This window comes from Hesperophylax consimilis, chromosome 30, assembly GCF_061612785.1.
Source record: "Hesperophylax consimilis isolate HC1 chromosome 30, BYU_Hcon_1.0, whole genome shotgun sequence".
Classification (NCBI taxonomy): Eukaryota; Metazoa; Arthropoda; class Insecta; order Trichoptera; family Limnephilidae; genus Hesperophylax; species Hesperophylax consimilis.
In genome coordinates, this window is record NC_142865.1 from 5,457,663 (window position 1) to 5,476,038 (window position 18,376).

The 18,376-nt window shown below is 35.4% G+C and overlaps 1 protein-coding gene across 2 annotated transcripts in view; it reads right to left on the bottom strand.

Annotated features, from left to right (window-relative positions):
• The window catches only part of LOC149409561 (ribosomal protein S6 kinase alpha-5-like), a 157,292-nt gene that overhangs the window by 55,687 nt on the left and 83,229 nt on the right, over window positions 1-18,376 (bottom strand). For both annotated transcript variants that reach the window (XM_089649684.1, XM_089649683.1), the window contains 4 exons: window positions 9,380-9,513; window positions 8,975-9,059; window positions 3,010-3,125; window positions 84-272 (listed from right to left, as the gene is read on the bottom strand). In XM_089649684.1, coding sequence (XP_089505810.1) covers window positions 84-272; window positions 3,010-3,125; window positions 8,975-9,059; window positions 9,380-9,513 — 524 coding nt within the window. The remainder of the gene's footprint in view (window positions 1-83; window positions 273-3,009; window positions 3,126-8,974; window positions 9,060-9,379; window positions 9,514-18,376) is intronic.

The following is an 18,376-nucleotide window of genomic DNA, read 5'->3' on the forward strand; positions in this document are numbered from 1 at the left end:
TGGATAAAACGAGATCGAAGCCTGGTTGGCGAACCAAATTCCTGGTGCGTCTTCCGCTCCAACAGTGTAAAAAATAAACTTACGATATCGTGGCCGTGGCTGTTGCTCCTAACCACTTCAGGCGCCATGTACTCTATGGTCCCGCAGAAGCTGTATGCCCTACTCTCGTCGGGCTGGAACTCCTTGGACAGACCAAAGTCCGTGATGACCACATGGCCAGAGCTGTCCAAGAGAATGTTCTCCAACTTCACGTCGCGGTAGATGATGCCCAACTATGGAAATATAACAAATACATCATATTAGTAACGGTTATATTCATAGATAATAGAAACTAAGGGATATACAGGGTGTATCGGCACTAACCCGACAAACTTTAACCAGCTATTCCTTAGCACATTTGGAGTAAAAAATGTTATGGGCACTTTGCTGTCCGGTAGCATTTTTTTTTCAATTAAAAACAAAAAAATTAAAAATTTCCACACTACATCACTGTCATTGGCATTGCTTTTCGTGTTCAACAGCTGTTATAAGCAAGTATGTCGAAAAGCGTCTTCGCTCTTTCGCACACACTAAATAATAATAGTTAAAAATGAGGCGAATGGTGCCGTGCCATTTCGTTGTGATTGTAAAAGTGCGCCAATATAGGTACACACGTGCATTATTCAACGGAATTCGAATAAAATATTGCCAGATGGGTTTTCAAACTTTGACAAAGGATAAAACAGTGGTGACATGTGGTGAAAATATGAATAGTAATTTTTTTATTAAAAAAAACGTTACCGGACAGCAAAGTGCCCATAAGATTTTTTACTCCAAATATGCTAAGGAATAGCTGGTTAAAGTTTGTCGGGTACGTGACGATACACCCTGTATATTATTATCAACTACTACACGGACTAAAATGCGGCGGACACAATGCCAAACTTTCAAGTTTTCGACTTATTAAAAAAAATATATATATTTAAATAAAAAATAAAAATTTGAATACTCCACTGCTCAATATAAATACTCGACGCAAAATATACTAGTTATTCCCAGTCTGAATACATCCTTTAAACAGATAAATATTAAATTTCATGCTACGAAACTAAAACAGATTCCTACTCACACTTCATACCTTTTTTCCTTCCATAATGTCAAATCATCAAAAATTCAACGTTTCAGCTACAATAACAAACAGATTATAAATAATATGCACAGAAAACAGGGCCTAACTTGGCCTAACGGTCCCGGGCTAAGTCGGCCAAGGGTAAACGTATTGCCGGTGAGTTGCAATACGTATTAGCGCTGGTAACACCGTATTGTAACAACCAACGATTTGACAATCTTTTGGAAACAGTTTTGCGTTACGGTGACCAAATTATTACATACACTTTTTGCGGTCGATTAAAATATACAATTATTTTAATTCAGGAGTATTTTAATTAGTACGCAGTACCGCTTCTAATTGTATATTTCTATGGTTTGCAACTGAAATGTAGGGAGTTTTCGCAACTGCAAAGATATTTTAACTCTTTGTACACCATTGTCGCCGACACGGCGACATAGGAAACACTCTAACTCCGATGGCGCCGCAGCGGCGACATAAACAACGGGTATACATTTTATTGTTTAAAAAATAAAAGGGCCCTCTTACAGATATACACATGATTCTATTTAGTTGTATACAGTACCCACTTACGATTGGTTGTGCTTTTCGCTCTGTTTTTTATACATAACAATAACTACGCATTCATTTTATTTGAAATTTTTTTTACTGGGCAATAAATATTCTTACTCCATCAGAGACCAGGCTCAGTGGAAAACTCCATATTTTGAGAATAGGTTCCAAGCGGGACTGTGTGGTCTGTTCGAAAAGGGCAGTAAAAGGTGGCAGACGGGAAACCAGTGAGTACTATGACACGTGTCCTAACAAGCCACGTGTGCATTTGGGCTACTGCTTTTTAAAATACCACACGTTAGAAAATTATAAAGATAAAAATATGCAAATTTTTCTTTTACTAACAATCTAATATGATACCAAATATATATTTTAAAAAAAACTAACTAACTATCACGCCGTTTCCCCGCAGGTGTAGGCAGAGACGACAGACCGCCAAACGACTCGGTCATGGCACACACTCCTTGCCTCATTCACATTCATACATCGTCTCATACATACTCTTCTATTATTCTGACGCTCTACATGGCCCGACTCAAGTATCTGATTCACTTGGTCGTGCCATGTCTTCCTCGGACGTCTCCGACTTCTGCTACCATTCACATTTGCATCGTATATTCTCCTTACACTCCTTTCTTCGCTCATTCATGCCCTCTACATGCCCAAACCATCTAAGCGTCCCTTTCCTGATCTTACTCGTTACGCTTACATCAGCCTTGCACTATTTGCGGATCTCCACATTTCTCACACGATCGTACATGGTTTTACCACACATACGCCTCAGGGATCTCATTTCTACAGCATTCAATCTACATTCATCCTTTCTCTGCCAGTTCCATGCCTCACTTCCGTACATCAGGGTAGGTACCAGCACTCCATTGTGGACTGCTAGCTTCGCTTCTTTGGACAATGTTTTGTTAGCGCCAACTGCGTTCAGTCCTCCATTAATGGAGTTACTTGCATTTACCCTTATTTCAATATCTCTGTCAGCCTTCCCATCTCTCGTAAACATACTTCCGAAATACACAAACTCATCCACCTGCTCCAAGTATTCCTCATTCACAACTATATTGCACACTGTTTTCGTACTCTCTCTTTCAAACACCATGACTTTAGACTTACTTACATTCATCATTAACTCATTCTTCATACATACCTCGTAAAAATATATTTTTTAACACAATTATATTATTTTATTTACTGCCTTACCAAATAACATTTTACTCTAATTTTCTAGATGTATCGTAATTTTTCCTCATATTTTTACATTACACTCTACGGAGTAGCTGGTATACCATATAAATAGTTATTTGGAGTGCAAAGGGTCAAAATGAAGATAGTTTAGTTACCTTGTGGAGTTGTTCAATGGCTAAGATGACCTCGGCTATGTAGATGCGCACGTGCTCCTCTGCAAAACGCTCCTTGGTGTAAAGATGGGTGAATAGTTCTCCTCCACTGACGTAGTCTGTCAAATCAAATTAATAATTTTACTTATTAATAAATCAAGATTTCAGAATTCCTACAGACATAACAAACATCTCTTAAACATGATTTTTAAACTCTTCAAAAATATATGATATTTTAAAGACTTTTCTTTTACGCGGACCTTTCTGTAGGGCTTTTTAACTACCCGCAGCCAAGTGGGGGAGTAGGTAGTACCCAAAATTACTATCCTCCTTATATTAGCTTAAATACTTGACATATCATTTTAGTATTTTACGTATTTCTGCGCAAATACATAAGTTACCATTAATAATTGACTCAATAATTGGGATTTCTATAGTTTAAAAGACAGTAAAATGCATGGGGTCGTCGGAAGACCCACTTGGTTACAGACGTTTTGTTTGGCATCTTGGCCTGTCAAGAGTTAAGATATACAATTCCGTAGTACATTATTTTGTTGTATCTCATAAGGTTTAGCCAGCGTTAGCAATGTAAGCGCCCAAAAATATTTTGTTTACGACTTGATTACAAAACATTGACTATTCTCTACTTTCTATAAATATAATCTTCACCTGTTATATATGTAAACCTTCCGGAAGAAGTTTTTTAATTATAGTGTAGACCCTATCAAAATCAGTTGCGTAGTTTAGAAGAACTAAGCGCACAAACAGACCGACGCGGATAGCGACTTTATTTTATACTTTTATTTTTTTTATTTGGTAAGTACAATATTTTTTACATTTTAAATTTTTCCAGTAATGTTGGCCTCACTGGGTGGCTTGCCCGTGCTGAGGCCTTCATTTTATAATATGAAAATTTAATCTACATAATACATTTAAAGAGAAAATAATACATTGAAAATAATCTTGTGTGTTTTTGAGTGATGTGTGTTTATATTGGTTTTGTGTGTTACGTGTAGGTTTTATTTTTATTTTATGCTATGACATTTTAGTAATATTGTCTTTTTTGTTCTTTAATCCATTTTGTAATTTTGTGTGTGAATTTATTTTTATTTTGTAGGTTTTATTTTTATTTTATGCTATGACATTTTGGTAATATTGCCTTTTTTGTTCTTTAATCCATTTTGTAATTTTGTGTGTGAATTTATTTTTATTTTCCTCAATTTTTATTTCAAGTTTTCCACTGTTGAAAGCTTTTATAGCATGGTATTGGTAGTGTCTTTGTCCAAAGCTTGAATTTACTGTCGGAGTTTTTATGTTTTCTTTGTACGCTTGTCTAACTGGTTAATAATAATAAGTTAATGACTATTACATTAGCAACGCCGGGTACACGTCGGCTGGTTAAAATATTAGTACATTCAGAATATATCGGAGCACGTGTTCATGCAACTGTGCTTATCCTGATAAATATAACGACGAAATTCGAAAATATTAAAAATTTTATGAACACGTGTCCGTCATCCTCGTAACACATTAGTGTTTTACTGATAGTTTGTTAAGAAATCTGTAAATGTTAGGCCTGCAGTCTCGTTTTTAACGAGAATTCGAATGATTTGACCAGATTTTTAATGAATCAGCAATATTTTATACTAGTAAGTTTTCTCTGTTTGTGAGGCTGAAGGTAGAGGGGAAGTGAAGGAGATGGGACAGAGGAAGAAAGCAAATATCTGGCAATTCAGATCTGGTCTAACGATGACTAATGACATTTCATGCAAAAACGTTTCGATTGTGAAAAGTTGTCTTTTACCAGGGCGAAACTGAGAGTATTTAATATTTTCCAGTTCGATTGCGTCAATATGTGATTGACTCAAATAATGGTGGACCTCACGAATTAGAAAGTTGTCCGATTTGCTAAAATAATAAATTAATATTACCGGTTGGCAATAATAATAATTTGAAGTGACCTTTCTACCAAAAGTACTGTTTTTTTGGCCAAGCAATAAAATTTGATTATGCCAAACGCTGTGCAGAAAACTTGCGCACGATGCACCGTCGCATTCTTATATACTGGGTGTAATAGTAGAGTGGATGAACGAGGAAAGGAGTTAAGGCGATGCCATACGTAGTAATGCAAAATCATGTGTTTTTGGTTTGAAAATTTGGTCGCCTAGAAATGTTTCAGATGCTTTAATTAAATACTGCGAGTAGAATACATCTTGGCCTTTCAAATAATCGAGTATTTTTTAGATAAGTCTTTTTATAAGCCCAGAAAAAAATAATGTATAAGGCCTATGAAAACTGCTTTAAAGTTCAAAATCTCCTACTTACGAACCCATTTTCGTTTATGATTTTATTGTATAATGTGGTAAATTAAGTTATTTATAAAATGATCGGAAAAAAAAATAATATTTATGCCTGAACATCCACAAAATAAAATAAAGGGCCCTTTTTGGCCATGTTTTTTTCATGAATCAAAACAGGTGGATGGTGTTAAGCGGGAATGTAAACCTTATCGCCTTCTACGTAAGGGTTGTTATTGACAGCGGCTCAATTTATAATACTACACGACGTAGTGCATCGCCTTAAACTCTGAGTTTTGGGAATATACAGCAATTACCCATAGAGTCAACTTGATCGCTATTCGAAACAGCTCATATATTATGTTCTCATTGAAAACGTTGTTGTCTTCCTTACCGTCTTAGTTAGAAGTATGAACTAAACGATGTTAAAGAGTGAAAACACCAAGCTTTATTTTCATATACAAATTGACCACAAAATAATTAAAAAAGTGCACCTCTATGAACCCAAAGGTTCCGACCGCAATTTGATAAGAACTTAATAATGATTGGATTATTTGTATTGTGCCGTTTTCGTGAGAAAATCACCTCAAGGGCGCTTAAGAGGAAGCTACAAGCCAAAAATGTGTATATTCTTGGTATACCTTATATCGTAGGTAATAGGCATTAAGATAGCTTGACAAACGGAGTCTAGAAACGTTCGATTTCAAGCAAAAAACTGATTTAAATGTAAATAATTTTATAAGAAAGCAAAAAAGTAAAATTGTCATAAAACTAAATATAGTTTTAAGTCATTAGTTAATAGTCTTAGTTGTAAATCATTCGACAATCTTACTTATAAGCCACTCGTTATAAGTCACTAGTTATAAGGCGAAAGTAATAAGAAATAAGTTATAAGTCTGTGATAGGAATAAATTAAATGCATAAATTAAGTTGTTAAGGCGAAGCTTAATGCCAAGTCACTATTGTGATTAATCTTTATAACGAATTGGTGTATATTATGAATACCAAAAAATATGCTTTAGATAAATTGAAGTTTTTCCTATCGTTTCGCTTGAGTAGAATACAAATAAAATAATAAATTACTTACTAAATAAAAAATACAAATGTAAGCTACTAAAAAAAAAAATTTTTCAATAGAAATGTATGAACGCGTTAATAAAACAAATTTAAAAAAATACAGTATTATAGCTAAGATTATCTGTGACAGTTTCACTTGAAAAACTTTTTTGCTTTCTTATAAAATTATTTACAAAATAAATAAAAACCTGTTTTGTGCTTGAAATCGAACGTTTATAGACTCATTAGACTCGTTTGTCAAGCGATTTTAATGCCTATTACCTATATTATAAGGTATATTAAGAATATACACATTTTGGCTTGTAGCTTCCCCTTAATTTGTGAACAATGAACTTAAACAATGAAATACTACTTTTAAAATTGTTAGTTTTTATAATTATTTTTTTATGAAACGACAAAAAGTGAGGTGGCAGTGACGTTTATAAAAAATTTGTTCAGTAAAATTAGTGTTTTTTTTGTTGTTGTTATCAGTCATTTTAGTTTGATTTAAAAATTTGAAGATGATTAACACTTTTCAAAGATATTTTTTGTTTTCGAATACGTATAGAAATATCGCATCGGATTTTATCGAGATGCGGAAATACATACTAATTCTTACTGACAGAATCTTTAAGAAATATAACGATCAATATGCCAGAGGCCTGAAGGATTAAGGAGAATATATGACGCGAATATGAATGATAGAAGAAGTCGGAGTCGCCCGAAGAAGACATGGCACGATCAAGTGAACCAAATGCTCGAGTCTGATATAAATTTAAACGTGAATAAAGCAAGGAGTGTGTGCCAAGATTTAGGTCTATCAGCTCTGTGTACCCCTGCGACGAAATGGCATGATGGTTAGTTAGTTTAGTAACATATTAACTACTGATGCCTTGTAGATAATATTATTTACACCGGTGGTCGAATAACCCACAACCTTCAGAGATTTCTAATAACTTATCACAGTGAAATTGCAATGTCGCGGCACCATTCTTTATATTTACAATTGATTGTCTTTCGAAATCACTTTGTTTATAAAGGAAGTGTAAGTCAAATCTACAGTTTTATTCCCATATAGATGAAATTGATTTTTTCAGGCTCTATGGTACCAAATGGGCTGAAATTTTGGAATCCTGATAAGAATCCTGGTGTTATGCGATAGCGGGCAAATTATCAGTAAAAAGTTGCATTTCTGAAAAAATCATCATTCTTATGGGCACTATTGCGAGACTTGGGTTCGGACTTTAAAATGAATTTTTTCAGGCTCTATGTTTTGCACACTTGAACATTGTCACTGTCTGCATGAGATTTCCAAAAACTTTGCGGAAATACCGGGCAACACCGGGGACTTAACCAAGTTTATTAAATTTATTTAAAAACTAGCTGTATCCCGCCACGCTTTCTGTGGTTCAGTCTGTGAGTGCAGATAGAGAACCAATAGCGAGTGTTGCCTTTACGTCCAACAGATGGCGCGATTTTTATTTATTAAAAAGCATATTTGAGGAACAAATGGTGCTGTTTTTACCTAACACAGGTGACATCTATATGCAATGCATCAAATCAGGCTACTGCTCTATATTTATGTCAACAGCTAGCTGAACCCCGCCACGCATTGCTATGGCTCAGTCTGTCTGTGCAGATGGATAAATATAGCGCGTGTTGCTTTTACGTCCAACAGATTGCGCGGTTTTAAAAAAAAAACATGTTTTTACCTGTCACAGGTGAGATCTACATATATAAAACACAGGCGTATTCGAATGCAAAGTTGTGTCAAAATTTCAAAGCAATTGGTGAAGAACTTTAGGAGATTTAGGATTTTTAACAAACGAACATTTACTTTTTTTATTTATACAGGGTGTATCAGGAATCAGGACGTTTATTTACTTACATTACAGGTCAATCAGGGTGTACATTTATTTCCAATATAGGTATGTATCAAGACGTATATTTGTTTCAAGTATAGGTGTATCAGTACTTACACTTGTTTCCAATATAGGTGTTGTTCCGTCACGCCGATTGCTTTTGACAGGCCGTGTGCTAACCAATAGTATGGTCAGAAATTGAACTGTACAGTTTAAATTCGCACACGTCGCTATAACCACGGAGGGCCGTGAGCCGTAAAATCGCACAAAAACTTTTTCGTCCTGTCAAAACCAATGTGTATACTATCGCCGGTTTTATCGGAATAATCCCTTAATACGTATTTTATCGCAATCCAATTTAAAAATAACGAGTGCTACCGCACCACGATCGCTGTTCCAGTGTTGACGAGATGCTGATTTCATTCGCCACCCGGTAAGTTGATTGTGAATTAACCTTACGAATTGTGTTTTCGCATTCGCCTGTCATAAGCCATAGGCTTCATCCATGCTTTATCTGTGTGGAATAGCCCTTTAAAATACGGCTATCCCAACCCTTGTTCGTTCCTCGAACAGGTGTATCAGGACGTATATTTGTTTCAAATATAGGTGTATCAGGACGTATATGTGTTTCAAAACATAGAAAGTATAGTTTTGCTGTCCTCCTGTGACATTTTTGTTTCACATCTCGTAATATACTATGTGTGTGTACCGTGTACGTGTAAGTGGACCAATTATAAAAGAAATGTAACTTACCCAGAACAAGATGAAGTTTGGAGTCTGTTTGGAAGGCGTAATGAAGAGTTACTAAGAAGGGGCATTGTCTTATAGCTTCTAGGACCTGTAACAAAGAATAATACAATGACTTAATTTAAAAACTCTCAAAATCAAAATTACGCTAGATTTTTCCGAAGGAGGGTGGAGAATTTCAAAGTATAATTCCCCCACTATATTTTCAGCACGAGCAACGCCAGGAAGTCCGCTAGTTATTGATAAATATGGTATAGAAACATCACGATTCAGAATGCAGCCGTACGCATGACGTAACTAAACTCTATAATAACGAAGGAACGCTGGAAAACACGTGCGTTCGCTTCGAGAGTTGGCGCGCAACTGAATAAAATACTGTTATGTGTAAGGTAAATTGGGAAGACGACCAACCTGTCTCTCGGTCTTGGTGTGCTCAGCAGTCTTCTTCTTCATGACTATGATGCCCTTCCTGAGGATTTTCATGGCGTACAGGCAGCCCTTATCAGCTCCAGTTGTCTTTCTGACGAGGAACACCTTGCCGTAGGCTGGGGACAACAAAAACACCACGATTAGTTCATGTTAAAACATAAATTATTGCATGTTTAAAATAACCTTAATAAACCTTCGATATGATTTGAGATGATGGACACTGTAATGGTGTTAGAATCGTTGGCTAAGGCCCATTGTCCACGCAACCGCACGTCATACGCACGCTTTCTTCAATTGACGATTGTAAGACAAATGCTTGCATCTTGCGTAGAAACAATGAAATCTGTGTCCACGAAGCGGCAACGTCACGTCAGCCGCTCGCCATGCGTTCGTAATGCGGTGCGCGCGGCAACATGTCACTACTCGACCGACCGCATTGCAGTATTTTGTCTTTGTATCAGTGGTCCAACAGTAGAGACTAAATTTTGGTACGTATTCATTAGTACGTAGTCATTCGGTAAAATGATTGAAATACAGAATCATCTTCTGATAACTCTCTGGCAGCAACAAACAATCTACAATTTATATTTATTTCGATGTATGGATGAATCCAGTACTTTCTTCGCCTGTTTCGTCGTCTTCTAATAAAATTGCATGCTATAATCACTTCATCGTCATCACTTGACATTTTCACAACAAAATACGTGCTTTCTCGATGCTAGTTGAAAGAAAACTGAGACGTTTTGTAACGTGACTGACTATTGCATGAAGCAGCGTGGACATAACAAATATGCAAAATACGCCTATCTTCATTTGTAGGTTACATGCATCCTACAAAAGACGACTGTGTGGACAATGGGCCTAAAAAGGAAGGAAGTGAAACTATTTGTCCTTGTTGTCGAGTCCTAACTGCCCCCAACCGTCGGGAGCCAGTGGCGTATATGGCATCCCTATGGGTATGTTATGAGTCTGAAGGTAGTGGGGAGGACAAAGAGTTGGGAAAGAGAAAGGTGGGTAAGAACCATTCAGATCTGGTCACCAAACACAGCTAAGGCCATTTTAAGCAAAGTTTCAATTCTGAATGGTCGTCTTACAACAGGGCGATAATGAGAGTATCTTTCATTTTATGTTTTTAAAAACATCAAAAATACGATTTTATATACATTATTGCAACCAAAACTACAAATCGTATGTCTGATTATTATTATATTTTCTGAAAATCGATCTGTAACTTATTTTAGTTTTTAGCTACTCCTGAACAATGTTTTTGACACATTTCAAGGTATTTTCGCGTTACGACGATATACTATGTTTTCTACTACATTAATAAATTGTTTAATAAAAAAATAAAAATTTGCGCAAGACCCCGATTTGAACCCGCGACCTCTGGGTTGCTAGTCGACGGCCTGTTAAATTCACCTTCTGTCTTAAATACCAGTATTTTATAAAGTTTCGCATTCGTCAAAGCCCGCCAAAACGATCGAAATCTGACGTAGTACGCGTGACGTCATACGTGCTTCTGTTTTTTCAGTTAACAGTACGTTCAATCCCACTCGAGTCGGTATGAAATCAACAAAACAGAACTTCAAAAGATTTCCAAAAAACATGTATTTGAAATAATTTGTACGAATCACAGTTGGGATTCCGTGAGGTAGCCGTTTAAGATCTTTCAGAACCCACAGACCAATCGCAGGGGGGTTGTCTTTTACGTTTTAAATCGTTTTTAAATGAACACAATTATAATATATATATAGGCGTTAAGGGATGTATTTCACTTACTTTAACCAGTGATACCTGACTTTTTTTTAAACCAGGCAATTAAAAACTTCAACACGTCGTCACTGGTCACTGAATCTAGTAACCAACCAACCCTCACCTCGCTCCTAACTGTCCAATACCTACTGATTTTTTACGTTTTAAGTTGGAAAAAAAATGACAATAATTCAAGTACGGTATCAAAAGCTGTATAAATACATATTTTAAGCCATAATATGTTTTAATCAAGTTCCTTTTATTGGGGATGCCATAGTCCCACTAGCTCTGAAAAGTCTATGCTAAGTCTGCTATGGTTGTTGTGCGCTTTTAAAATTTCTCAGAGGCATCACCTTGTGGCAACGGATTTCAATCTACTTCATATGGCTACTAACAAATGTAAAATTCCCGCGCTGTAAAATAAACACGTTGGATTGGGGGGGTTCCAGACATGTTGAGAATGGGAAGAGTTGCGAGACTAAGGGGTACAGATGGGGGATGATGGAATAATGTTTTAGGGGTGGATTTTGGGGAGGTTTTTTGGAACTAGGAGGTGGTGGAAACGAGGTCAAATGAGGGCAGACGGGAGACAGCAGTCAGCCTGAAAGAGGTATAAACTCCGTACACGCGGAATTAGGAATTACAAACCAATGAACCGCGAGACACAGAATTGAAATATTAACAGAATTTGAATTGAACTTTCACAGAACTTGAATTGAACTTTCACATAACTTGAATTGAACTTTCACAGAACTTGAATTGAACTTTAACAGAACTCGAATTGAACTTTCACATAACTTGAATTGAACTTTCACAGAACTTGAATTGAACTTTAACAGAACTCGAATTGAACTTTCACAGAACTTGAATTGAACTTTCACAGAACTTGAAAATTAGGTGAATTCTAAAAATTCTGTTAAACATTTGGACTTTATTTACTAGTAAGAGTGTCTATGGCAAACGGCGAAGATTTAATTTGTGTACAAATCTACAGACTTATTTCAAGATTGATGAAATTTTGCACACTTATCCTTCAAAACAAGTGGAAGGTCACTGTCAAGTGTAAAATTTCAAAAAAACTCTTCGTAAATAGAAAAAAAATTACCACGGGCGAGAATCGAACCAACTGCCTGGAAGTCAATATGATAACAATTACACGATCAACTATTGTTAGAACGACGGCATAAATTCATTATAATATTTACTGAAAATAATAAAAAAAAAAAAAATTCTATTATAGAAACAAACAGAACATGATTTACAGAGAAGAAACAATATACAAGAATAAGATACTTCATATTGGGTACCTACCTATGATATGTTTCCTTGTAATGTCTGCTAAGTGGTATGTTTATTCCTTAATTACCAGGTGAAGTGTGTAGTATATAGGTGTGTAATATATGTGTGAGTGTTTGTGTCTGTGTATGTATGTATGCGCATTGAACAGTTTAAATTATTGATATGATTCCACGTTTGAATTTGGGCAGTGAATCCGAAAAAATGTCAATGTCAGAGTTTAGACAAATATTATTTAAGAATGTTACGTTCTCACATCGCATAACTTACATTGAGGTTCATTTTCTCACTAGCAGCGCAAACTCACGAAACACGTAAATTTAAAACAAAAATCAAATTCCGATCAACTGCTTGAAAGGCAACTATGCTGATCAGATAATAGATATTATAATTTTTAATTATTTAATTAATTTAATGCAGATTAGTCTGGTACTTTCCAACCTTCATATTCCCATCTCCTTCCCATTCCATCCAGTCTCAAACCACACCCCAATATGGAAAGTTAAAGTCTCACTGGTCTCCGGCAGTCATTCAGCGGTATTCACACAAATAAAATAAAATACAAAATTTCACAATGTGTTTTTTATCACACTCAAAAGGTTGACAACCACCTTACACCCTTAATACTTATCGTGCCAGGGGTAACGAATGATAATTCGGGGGTCCTTGCACCGAGTTGAGCCCCCCTGCCTACTCATACTGGGTCACAGACCTCGAAGGTCATTTGTTGTCGGGAGGACTCTATAACGGTTATATTTAATCTGTCTTCAGACGTACGTATTTATATTTGTATCAATGGTCTTTCTGGAGACAGCGTAATCGGAACGCAAATTGAAGACTGGAAGCTGGTAATTTGACTCGTTGAGATTTAAGATTTTTTGTAAAAATAATAAAAAATAAAAAAATGAAAAAACAAATGAATAAAGATTTTCAGATTTTTATTTCTGTTCGATCCTATGTCATCTTTTGGGATGCTGTGCGGGGGTCTTTTTGTGTAAAGAAAAGGGGGAAGTACTGGGAAAGTAAATGGTATGAGGGTTGGGTGGGAATCTAGGGATCAATGAATAATTTGAAGAGATTCTTATCCAATATTTGTATGCCTTTCAGGAAATAATTGAGTTTTTATACGGACAAAACTAATTATATATTCATATTATTATTAAGTATGCAAAAACACGAACAAACAATTCATTTCAAAATATAACTCGAGCAAAAGTGTTTTCCTCCGAAAATTATTGGCATCCATAAACGAGCAGATTATGAATTCTTTTAAGGCGATGCACTACGTAGTAATACAAAATCATGTGTTTAGAAATGTTTCAGATGCTTTAATTAAATACTGCGAGTAGTATACATCCTGGCCTTTGAAATAATCGAATATTTTTTAGATAAGTTTTTTATAAGCCCAGAAAAAATAATGTATAAGGCCTATGAAAACTGTTTAAAAGTTCAAAATCTCCTACATACGAACCCATTTTCGGTTATGGTTTAATTGTATAATATGGCAAATTAAGTTATTTATAAAATGATCGAAAAACATTTAAATATTTGTGCCTGAACCTCCACAACATAAAATAAAAGGCATTTTTGGCTATGTTTTTTTCTTGCATAAATCAAAAAAGGTGGATGGTGTTAAGAGGGAATTTAAGTATTATCGCCATCTACGTAAGGTGTGTTATTGATAGCGGCTCGATTCAAAATATTACACGACGTAATGCATCGCCTTAAGTTGGTTTTCAGGTTAAAAAGTTGAATAGTTTAAAGAAAATATTTTTTCTTATGGAATTAAAACCAAAAAGAAAATGCGAGAAACGTTATCTATAAACCTTGTATAATGCTGCCATCGTGAATAGAATCACTTATTGAAGTTAGAGTACTTTACCCCGGACACCCTGAAATTAGGTGCTTATATAAAAAGGTGAAAAACACCTCCCCACGACCCCACCCACACCAGTTGCTAATAAAAATGGAAAAATGATGAATCGGTCAACCCCCGTACTGGCTGGAGTGATTGGAGCACAGACCTCCAAGGTCGTCTGTAGAATACTGCGATTAGGGACCTATATACTATTCATTCAATTCAATCATACTAATTTCAGTTGTGGCATGTCTGTCTGTAAGCGAGTCTAGAAACGGTCGATTGTAGTCAAAAAGCTGTTTTTATATATTTGATAGGTGTACCCTGCCTCTAGTTTCTAAAACATTATATATTTTTACGAAAAATTAATAAATAAGATGTATTATAGCTAGAGATGGCAAAATTTCGTTTTAACTAAAAACGCGAAAAAATATTTATGGTTCGAAAAGAGGGCATTTATAAGTTTTCTTTGCGTATAAAGGCATTTGAAAGTGTTTAAAGTGATTTCTATTTCGCAAATTAACGCGAAAAACGTGATTTTGGCCGTATTTCAGCTAAATTATTCTATTTAGCGAAATAGTCGCGAATTTCTCGAAAATACCGGGTATTGACTGACAGGCGTACGAGAATGAAGGAGCCCACTATTGAAACGTGCGCAATGCTATCATTCAATCAGTAAAGTGCCTTTTCCATTGTTTTTTTGTATTTACCTGTATTTCAAATATGCCTACTTTATTTCATTTTTGGAAGCCTGTCCTACCTCTTTTTACAATTTTGTTACTATTTTATGTGTAAATATTTAATATTTTTAATTTATACTGTACGCTGAATTTAAACGCTTTCCGATAATATAGCGTATTTCAGAAGTCAAAGAACCATACAAATTGGAGAAGCTGATACAGTAATATTTAGTCCAGTACAACTAAAGAAGAATTGAGAAAAATGCATAAGGAAGGTAGTTTCATGTGAATGTGCAGGGAAAAGTATTATGCCTACTTTATTTCATTTTTGGAATTTATTATAATTTTGTTACTATTTTATGTGTAAATATTTAATATTTTTGCACTGTAGGCTAAAATTGCTTTTTGACATTACACAAATTGTGCGAAATAAATTACGCCTATTGATGTTAATCGCAACCTGCATTTGTTGTGTTTGTGTTCGACCCGTACTTAGAGTTTCCTTCCTTATTAATTTAATATTAAAATTAATTATTTATAATCTTTCACATGGAAATACTTGCAAATGAAGGTTAAACATATATTTTACCAAAAATACTTAAAATATGCGCTAAAAACATTAAAAAAAAATAATTTTTTTCTATTTTGCTACAAAACGCTAAATTATGCCTCAAAATGCTATAAAACGCTAAATTTCTAATTGTTAATGCTAAAAAATTTGAAAATTATTGCTAAATTTTGCCATCTCTAATTATAGCATATTTGACACAGATGTTATGAAAGTACTGAAGGATTAAATTCAACTATCTCAAATCTTAATTCTCTGAAAGTTCTTCGATGAATGTTTTTATACACCTTTATATGTCACCTGTGACTGGTAAAAACATGTTGTGTTTAAAAAAAAACAGCGCCATCTGTTTCGCCAAAAGAAATTTAAAAAAAATTTAAAGTGTTCAGCATTATAAAACTGTACTCAAAAAATGCACTACTCAATTTTAAAGAAAAATACGAGTACCTTGCTGAACAACACACCTACACTACAAGGACGAAATCCTCAAATCTACTAACTAACTAACTTACTAACAATCACGCCGTTTCCCCGCAGGGGTAAGCAGAGAGGACGGACCGCCAAACAACTCGGTCTTGGCACACACTCCTTGCCTCATTCACATTCATACATCGTCTCATACATACTCTTCTATTATTCTGACTCTTGACATGGCCCGATTCAAGTATCTGATTCACTTGGTCGTGCCATGTCTTCCTCGGGCGTCCCCGACTTCTGCTACCATTCACATTTCCATCGTATATTCTCCTTACACTCCTTTCTTCGCTCATTTGCTCTACATACCCAAACCATCAAAGCGTCCCTTTCTTGATCTTACACATTACGCTTACATCAGCCTTGCACTCTTTACGGATCTCCACATTCCTCACACGATCATACATGGTTTTACCACACATACGCCTCAGGGATCTCATTTCAACAGCATTCAATCTACTTTCATCCTTTCTTTGCCAGTTCCATGCCTCACTTCCATACATCAGGGTAGGTACCAGCACTTCATTGTGGACTGCCAACTTCGCTTCTTTGGACAATTTTTTGTTAGCGCCAACTGCGTTCAGTCCTCCATTCATGGAGTTACCTGCAATTACTCTTCTTTCAATATCTCTCACAATCTACTAAACATTCCAAAATTAAATACATCTTTCGGCCAAAAAAACCACTATTTCCATGCTATAAAATTATATAATGCCCTTCCTATTGAAATTAAAAACACCATGGATATTGAAAAGTTTAAAAAAGACATCAAATTATGGCTAACTAAATATGAAGATGAGGAAATCATTAAATTTATGAAGTAACCCCAACGCAACCTACAGACATAAAACATAAATACTTTTTGCTTGGCGATGCCATACGTAGTCATGCAAAATCATGTGTTTTTGGTTTGAAAATTTGGTCGCCTAGAAATGTTTCAGATGCTTTAATTAAATACTACGAGTAGAATACATCTTGACCTTTGAAATAATCGAGTATTTTTTACATAAGTCTTTTTATAAGCCCAGAAAAAATAATGTAAAGGCTTATGAAAACTGCTTTAAAGTTCAAAATCTCCTACTTACGAACCCATTTTCGGTTATGATTTTATTGTATAATGTGTAAAATTAAGTAATTTATAAAATGATCGAAAAATTTAAAAAAGTAAATAAAAAAAGAAACACGCGCTAGTGTCTATATCTGCACAGACAAACTGAGGCCACAGCAATGCGTGATAGAGTACAGCTAATTGTAAATAAATATTTAAAAAAAACAACGTGTTACCAATGCGATTGAGCGCAATTCTCTCTCAAAGATACGCCTTTTCTATGAATTAATAAATATTTGAATTTAAGATTCAACCCTTAACGTTCAATGCGAGACGCGCGCTGACCTGATAACAAGCGTCACCTAGGTTCATTGTGACCAACTTCAGATCCCGAACTACCCTCAAACTTTTAGGGGTAGGTCTGAGGTCGTTGCTCGTTCAAACCTACCTACGCCACGGTAGCGTACTTGTGCTACTGTTCTTCGTATAGATCGGATACTTAGTCGTTTTATATTACAATGTTTGTATACTAATATTCAAATCAACAAATGTATCAAATATTTCAATGTATCAAAAGTTATAAAAGCGGAATCGAAACGACGTAAGTGATAAAGTCGTGTAAAAACAATATTCAGCGCGCGGCTCGGCGTAATGGACGGACCTACGGTCGACTTTGTCCTAGCAGGCCTAGAAAATCGGTCTTTCCGTGGGGTTTATTTTAATTATTATTGAAGAACGTATTACTAAAATCTCTAATGTTTCTAGAGGTATCCCTTTGAGAAGTTACTAATTCATCGTCTAGAAAAATAAAATCTGGTACACACCATAAATTTTATAGTTGAAATACGTTTTATAAAATTTTCAAATCGTTTTCCGTAAAATATTTCAATGGTAATGTCTCATTTTTATTAATCTGAAATATAAATAACTTACATCCGTAAGGATCCGTGTAAAAACATATGAGAGTTTAGTTATACGGTCATCAAATTTAAAATAAATAATTAAAATGTGAGCGTCGAGCAAACCCCCGTTATTATGTCGCCTTAAGAAGAACAGCTTGGAAAGGCTACGCGAGCAGTATAACAACGTCTACCGCATGATGTTTGGCCTCCCCAGATATTGCAGCGCTTCGAACATGCTAACAGAAGGGCGAGTACCAGGTTTTGCAGCCCTCGAAAGAGCCCGGGTAGCAGGTTTAAAAGAGACGACAAACAAATCTAAAAATGTACTTATCATGGAATCCCGCCAGAGTCCAGACTCAAGCATAGCAGAACGCTAGAGAAAGTTGTTGGCCCCGTCAATC